Below are 7,747 nucleotides of genomic sequence, written 5' to 3'. Positions count from 1 at the left end.
ATTTTTTGTTTGTTTTCATTTCATATATGTACATATATTTGAGTTTAGTTGGTTATCGTGTTCACCACCTGCCACGCCATGGCCATTTTAAGATTTCAACTTAACGACTAATTGCTTCATAGGATGAGTGCTTATCTATAATTATTTTGTAGTCAACTTAGTAAAGAACGAATAGTATGTATGTATAATTAATAATTTATATAGATCTCAATAATACATTCTCGAATAATACATTTCAATGCGTACATGTGTTACACTTAAATATCGCTAAGGAATATTATCCACAAATCGAACAGGAAAATAGCAAACTAATTAACAAACTTCTAAAACTTTTAACTTAGAAATATTTTATTTAGTTTAGTTTGATGTAGTTCCTTTTCGTTACTTTTTACATTAAACGTAATATTTTTTTCTACAACCTGGAAGCCAACTCTACTTAAAACGAACTATGAATGTTTGCGTGTATGTGCGGAAATGAATACAAAACATGAGTTAATCCTTAAATACTTGAAACATCTGCCAATCTCTACCCTCGCAAATCAATATACTCCCGAAATAGGTACCTGCAAAACGCAAATGTACAACAAATAATGCAAAACAAAAGGAATCACAGAGTTCCTCAATTCAAGCAAATATGTACTTAAAATTATCGATACAGTTATGCATATACATATAAATCATTGAGTGTAGCTGCAGCGAAAATCACAATGTTGGCTTACAAATTACAAGTATGTTATGGTATACTATTTTGTATGAGGAAAATTGTAAGTTATGTTACTAGATAACAAACAGCTTGCAATTTAGAAAAATAAATAAATCATTTTGAGTAAAGCGATTAAAGCACAAATTAATAGTTATTTCTAATTTTTTTTTTTTAAATTTGATTTGTAAAAATTTGTATATGAAGGAAAATAATTTCTAGACTCGTGTCTAAATGAGCATGTTCATAACTATATATATGTATAGAGATGTATGTGTATAAATACGTGCTAATATATGCATGCATGTGTGTATGCTTCAAACTTATTTATCGCTGCTTAAACAAAATAAAATAATAATAAAGGTAAAAACAAAAAAAAAAAATAATAATAATAAGTTAGTGCTTACAATCTATTGGTGTTGTAGCTATAACTAACTAATATCTATTTAGTTTGGTCAGATCCGTACAAACTGCGAATAGTCTGGAACACCCGCTAACGAACTACAGACCTTAAATTCATTTTAAAGTTTTTAATCTTTATCCTGGCTCTGCATTAAGGCAGTAATCTCTTGAAACTTATGCATATAATCGACGCTGCTCTCGCTGATGACCGATAAATTCGACGAGGGGTCCTGAATGGAGTAAGGGGTTTATTTTAATGGTGAATTTTGAGCCAGTGATAGGTATTATTTTAAACTTACCAAAATATCACGACTTGTATTGATTTCGTCCAAGTGGCCGAGCAGACTAGTTAAGGAGAAATCATTAAGATTGTCTTCAAGCCAACGGGAATTCGAAGTAGATTCTCGTAGCAAATGAGTGGGTGTCATACCGTTGAAAGAATTTGCATCTGTAGGAAAAGAAATAAATACATTATGGTCACTTTAACACCCAGTGATTAAGATTTTCTAATAAAATAATGTTTAATAAACAAAAAATAATTTTAAAATGTTAAATACAAAATTATTTAATATTAAATCGAATTATAAATAAATTGAAGTTACNACCGTTGAAAGAATTTGCATCTGTAGGAAAAGAAATAAATACATTATGGTTACTTTAACACCCAGTGATTAAGATTTTCTAATAAAATAATGTTTAATAAACAAAAAATAATAATTTTAAAATGTTAAATACAAAATTATTTAATATTAAATCGAATTATAAATAAATTGACGTTATTGAAGAAATTCCATAACTTACTTGTACATTCATCAAAGGCGCTGTCGGGAAATGAGGATGAAAGCGACATGTCTGCATTATCCAGTCCGGAAGATTCAAAAATGTGAGCAACATCAACGTTGTTTGCAGTGATATCAGTCATTTCATAAGCCGCGGAAGTTGAGGGGTTATTCGCCAGCAGCCCCGTCTCTTCCACATTACTAGTTGCATCGTCACTGTCACAGTGATTTGTAAATGTATTAAAATGCGCGGAAGTACTAATTGGCGTCTGATTGTAATGTATTGTATGCGCTGCTGTGGTTTCCATGACTGCACTGGTCATAGGCGAGACATTTTGCTGGGTTGCATGAGATTCTTCGACCACGCTTTGAGTCGTGTCTGATACATTTTCAAACAANACATCAACGTTGTTTGCAGTGATATCAGTCATTTCATAAGCCGCGGAAGTCGAGGGGTTATTCTCCAGCAGCCCCGTCTCTTCCACATTACTAGTTGCATCGTCACGGTCACAGTGATTTGTAAATTCATTAAAATGCGCGGATGTACTAATTGGCGTCGGATTGTAATGTATTGTATGCGCTGCTGTGGTTTCCATGACTGCACTGGTCATAGGCGAGTCATTTTGCTGGGTCGCATGAGATTCTTCGACCACGCTTTGTGTCGTGTCTGATACATTTTCAAACATTTTTCGAGGGTTTTCGAAATTTTTCACATTTAAAAGATCATAAGTCTGATTGCCAGTATTACCACCAGGTAGCAGCATACGTTGAACCAGCACCTGACGCATTGATTGTTTTTGGCGAGACATCTATGTCAAAAAGAAAGAAATATATTTTTATGTAATTCTATTCTTCCTAACAAAAAAATCAATGCATTTTTGGACTTACCGGATTCAACTGTTTCACANTCTGATTGCCAGTATTACCACCAGGTAGCAGCATACGTTGAACCAGCACCTGACGCATTGATTGTTTTTGGCGAGACATCTATGTCAAAAAGAAAGAAATATGTTTTTATGTAATTCTATTCCAACAAAAAAATCAATGCATTTTTGGACTTACTGGATTCAACTGTTTCACTGTATCCATATTGAATAGCGGACGTCGTATAGGCACCACTGGCTGTCGAAAAACGGTATTGGTCTCGTTGGGGTTATTGGTGGAAAACGTTTTTGCGGAGACATAGGTCTTTGTGGCCAAATTGCGTTCCAGCTACATAAATAAATAATGTTTTTGTTTAGAATGATATTTCATACAATTTTTTTGATGCCCCACTTACTCTTGTTTTTGCTACATTACGATCACATATATGTCCACAGGAACACTGTCGTTTACGCATTCTTTCGCTCAAATTGGCAATCAACAGCAGATGCTTAAGTTTATTTGCAACGCCAGCGGAAGAAAGTGATTTAAGCAGTTCATGATCATCGCATTCATTTGGATTGTACGGCATACCACTTTGCTTTTGCATGAAAACTTTCGTATCCGACTGCGTCATGGAATCAAGTACAGTCGCAACGTTTGGACTACTGCTTCCAACTAGTGCCACGCTGCAGCCACCGGTGCCATTTATGGTGTTTGCATTATTCACAGCAGTACTTGTGCTAGCACCGTTCGCAATCGGTAGCGCTTGTTGCTGCCTATCTGTCCAGTAGTACTCCAGTTCGAGCTTAGAATCCTGCCCCAGAACCACATAAAGATCCCCGATGGTTATATCTGCCGCAGTTGAAACGGTCCAGCCCTTTCGTATGCGTCGTATAACTCCCTCACTGATGAGTGGCCTAAAATTGGGTGCACTGGTGCGTCCAGCACCGCGCGTATTAGCGTTTCGTCGCATACGCGTCTGATTGGCGGTAGTGTGTTGGTTGTGATTGGAAGTGTGGGGATTTGAATTTGTCGTGTATACTGTGTCACTTGCAGTTAAGGTTGACTTTACGTCCTCTTGCGAATTATCAGGCCCCTCCTTGATGTGCGCATTGTCATCCACTTCGGCATTCAACAACTCATGCAATTCATCACTCAACTCATCGCTGCTGCTTTCACCTTTATGTGGGCCCAACTCTTGATCTGGCGTTATGCCAATTTCTTCTTTAACCGCTGCATCACCAATATGTCCTTCACAATCAGTTTTCTCATATGGCGGACTACTTATTTGCTTATTTTTCTTCGAATCAGGTGATCGCTTTTCTGATCCGCTTTCCGTGCGTGGCCGTTTGTTAGCAGCTCTCTCCTGAAAAAGTGTTTCACCACGCACTTTCACACCCATACGTTCCTCATAAGCGGTAAGACAAATGTTTCCACTACCAAGGTATTCCGTTATGCTCAATAATGGGCGGTGTATAGCAACACCTGGTTTGGGTAAAAAACACATTTCAGGATCTTGGAAGGCGGGTATTTTCTCAGTGTTATCTGCTGACAGCACACCATTACACTCTGCTGAATGTGAAATGTTTGCTGCAGCACCAAGTAATGGAAATAATTTCAGTTCTTCTTCTGCCAGTTTTTGATCGGCGCTTTTCCATTTTAATTGAAAGGTTTTAATAAAATTTACAAGTTTCTTATGAAGTGGCACAGTGGTGCGAACACGAGGGTTTTGAGCGACAGTCTGAACGCGTCCGAATGCTTCCATGGTAGCAGGGCTGACAATCACTTCAATTTTTGATGGCAGACGAATATCCTCGAGGGAGTCTGTAATTAAGTAAAAAGTAAAAGTTAACTTTAGTACCACTTAAACCGCTACACAAGTACATACAATAATGTATATACAATGTGTACAACTTATGCTTGAGTGTATCATAAAATCATTCAGACTTATCCTCAGTTTCGTCCGAGAAAAAGTTCACCCGAAAATTTCTCATCCGCCCATAGTAAATACACGGAAACAAAAAGTGCATAGTGAACCGGTTCGGGGAAAATGAAACTCATGATAAGGCTGATTTATTATCATGCTGACTGTTATTACATATATTTTACTGGCCATTTAACACTATCAGCAATTACTTAAGGGGACAATTTTCACCAAGTGTCATGAAATATTTCCTTGTAGTTTACGTTATAAATAAATTTCGCATTATAGTAAACGTAGATACATACACATAAAGTCAAAGTTTCTTACCGTCTAATTGGTTCAGCCTTCGCAGTGCCTTACATGATGGTGTTTTAATGCGCAAATTCTTACCCTTGTAACGCACAGTTATGTGACCTTGGTACACAAGATTTCGCAATTTCATAAATTGTTTATCGCTTACAAATTGAAGTTTTCTTCGCATTTCGCCATAATTAATAAGCGCATACAACTCCTGAACAGGCTTCTTAACCTCTGAAATCACAACACAATTAATCCAACAATTAGGTATACATATTTACATAAAAATTCTATTGCCCAGGATGTACACTTACCATCAGAGAATTTCATATACTTGCAAATCTTGTGATAAGTTTGATAGTAGTGTTGACGCACTTGATCTTTCGTTTTGAAGGCCCCATCTGCCGAGCTTCTGCGTTTTAGTTTTGTATTTATATAATTGCCTACAGCTTCGAAGTCCTTGCCAAACTCGTTTAGAGCATCGAAAAAATGGTTACGCTCTAAATTTGTCCACGTCGGCTTATTACTACGCAATTGTGAAGGAGTTTTGTGTATTGTTTTTTCATCGCGTTTCTGATGATCGCGTTCATTTGGTGGTGGTGATAAAGGTCGTGTCTGATCTTGTTTCATTTTTTGAATGACTCGTGCACTAGCACGCGTCCCCGGACAATTATGCATTATCACAGAACCCAGTAGCTCAGTCACCTTTGAATCCCTCTGCAAATCAATCATTAAATGCGAATTCGATTTGGCACTGTGGAATTGCATATGTATACACATTTTGTAAAATATTACCTCATTACGCAGTTTCTCTTCGACGTTGGAGGATACTGCACACGTTGTTTTGCGTTCATTAACATTTTTTCCACCTCCAATAGCTTTAGCGCTGCTTATTGTAGCTGGTGCTACTCGTTCATTGATTCTAATTTGCGATTCACTGTGCTCCAGTGGCTCCACTGTCTCACCAATGTTTTCTTGTGCGGGCGGTACAGTTGTCGTCGTAATCGGAAGCGCCATCTGATTTCCAACGCCGCCCAGCGCATTTGCGCTCATTTTTGATGAAACCTATAATAAGCAGAATATGAAATTCAGCAAATTTTCCCGCACCTAAGGAACTTAAAGCTTAGTTGATCGATTTATGGAAAAATTGTAGAAAAAGTTCATAGGAATTTTTCACGCCCGACAAAGAAAATTTAATTGCGCCCTTACTACTTCGTCACCAGGCTAAAATTCAAAGTAGTTCAACTCCGCTTAAAAGTCAGAGATCCTTAAAAACTTGGTAGCAAAATGTTGAGTATGTTTTAAATTTTTATTTTTCACTAAATTTAGGAATTTTTAACATCGATTCACTGCAAAATCGCGCGATGAAATTCCAGTAAAATCTGTTGCGAAAACACGAAGTTGACAACTGACAAAAATGGCGCACGACTTTCGATTCGTTGATAGTCCCCATATTCAGTCTTTTTATTTATTTTTTGGCAATATTTTTGCAAAACTTTGTTCCAAATAATATGCAGCATAAATTTACCTATTCAACCGCCCAACTCCAGTGCTTTTTTTATACAAAATACATTAAGAAAATTACACTTTTCACATTGTTTTCGTTTATTTGTTTATGTCCAAAGGATGTTAAATTTCGATTCCCCCTTTTATTTCTGTTTCGGCAGATTCGTTGTTGTTGTTAACATGTTGAAGATTTTTGTTTACATTTTTATCTGTCAAAACATGATTCATGAAGGTCGGTGTTATGTAAACAAACTTTTGTTCGGCGAACAGGATAAAAGAGAACAGCCGTTCGCATTCGCACTATCCAGCAAATCCAGTACTAATTTTACTTGTTTTTTACAGGATGTCGTTTTCGTATGCAAAAACTTGCAAGAAACTAGCAAAAGAGGGGAAAAAGGGAAATGTTTAGTAGCGCTCACATCGTTTTTGGGGTGGGGGCGGAGGGGGAGGGGCGGGGCGCCTCAAACTCCCCTCACTAGAAAGAGGACAGTCCCCGCTTTCTAAAAAGGCGAAGGTCCCCCTTGGGCTCCTCCCACAGGCCCCTAGGCAACCGTTTGAATAAGGGGGAAAAACGGAATTTTCTTAGGCAAACTGAGCAGTTGGAAGTGGAATATGACCCAACTAACAGAATCCGTGGGATTTTTTAATAAAATAAATTATACCAAATTAGATATCGGACGATTTGAATAAAGAATAAAAAAGTTGATTAAAAATAGAGAAAACAAGTTTTTATAAAAAAAAATGTTCTTTTTAACAAATGTATTTCTGCGTAGAATTCCTTTTTGCGTAGGCGGCCATCGGCCGCACTTAGGTATTATAACCCTCAGGCAGTAGAATTCTCCTTTCTGTGTTGCCAAAGAAGGGGGGCTTAACCCCTTTCGCAGAGAACACCTTTCTGCGTAGGCGGCCTTTGGCCGCACTTAGGGATTATAACCCTCAGGCAGTAGAATTCTCCTTTCTGTTTTGCGAAGAAAAGGAGCTGAACACCTTTCAGAGAACAACTTTGTATAGTTTTAATGCTTACTGGGTTATATCCTATCTTCTTTTGTCTCTCATTCTTTTGCATATTTTGGAGTTTGACAGCTGAACTCCGCCATTTAATTTGCATATGCAACCAAAGTCAGACGCGTGATTTTGAAGGTGTTTTTATTTAATGAATTGTGATTAATTGGTTAATATTAAAGTGGTAAAGCAAGTTATAACTAATCGAGTAAAGTGTAAAGTGAAGCGGAATACAAAAATGTATTGGTGAAGTGGCTGCTTTAAGGGAAATAG

General features: G+C 37.2%; 1 protein-coding gene across 1 annotated transcript; it reads right to left on the bottom strand.

The window, feature by feature from the left end:
• Positions 1-759: 759 nt before the first annotated feature.
• On the bottom strand, positions 760-6,448 carry LOC108375183 (cramped chromatin regulator). Its single transcript, XM_017631285.1, has 9 exons — positions 6,176-6,448; positions 5,762-6,031; positions 5,281-5,683; positions 4,997-5,200; positions 3,161-4,569; positions 2,944-3,093; positions 1,904-2,690; positions 1,402-1,550; positions 760-1,332 (listed from the first exon to the last, which is right to left on the bottom strand). The coding sequence occupies exons 2-9, from the start codon at positions 6,017-6,019 to the stop codon at positions 1,231-1,233; spliced, it is 3,462 nt and encodes a 1,153-aa protein (XP_017486774.1). The 5' UTR covers positions 6,020-6,031; positions 6,176-6,448; the 3' UTR covers positions 760-1,230.
• Between the last annotated feature and the right edge of the window lie 1,299 nt (positions 6,449-7,747).

Source organism: Rhagoletis zephyria, unplaced genomic scaffold (assembly GCF_001687245.7).
Source record: "Rhagoletis zephyria isolate East Lansing unplaced genomic scaffold, Rhagoletis_zephyria_1.1 Rzeph_scaffold_08603, whole genome shotgun sequence".
Classification (NCBI taxonomy): domain Eukaryota; kingdom Metazoa; phylum Arthropoda; class Insecta; order Diptera; family Tephritidae; genus Rhagoletis; species Rhagoletis zephyria.
Note: the sequence above shows the minus strand (reverse complement) of the source record. Positions and strands in the feature narration are given on the sequence as shown.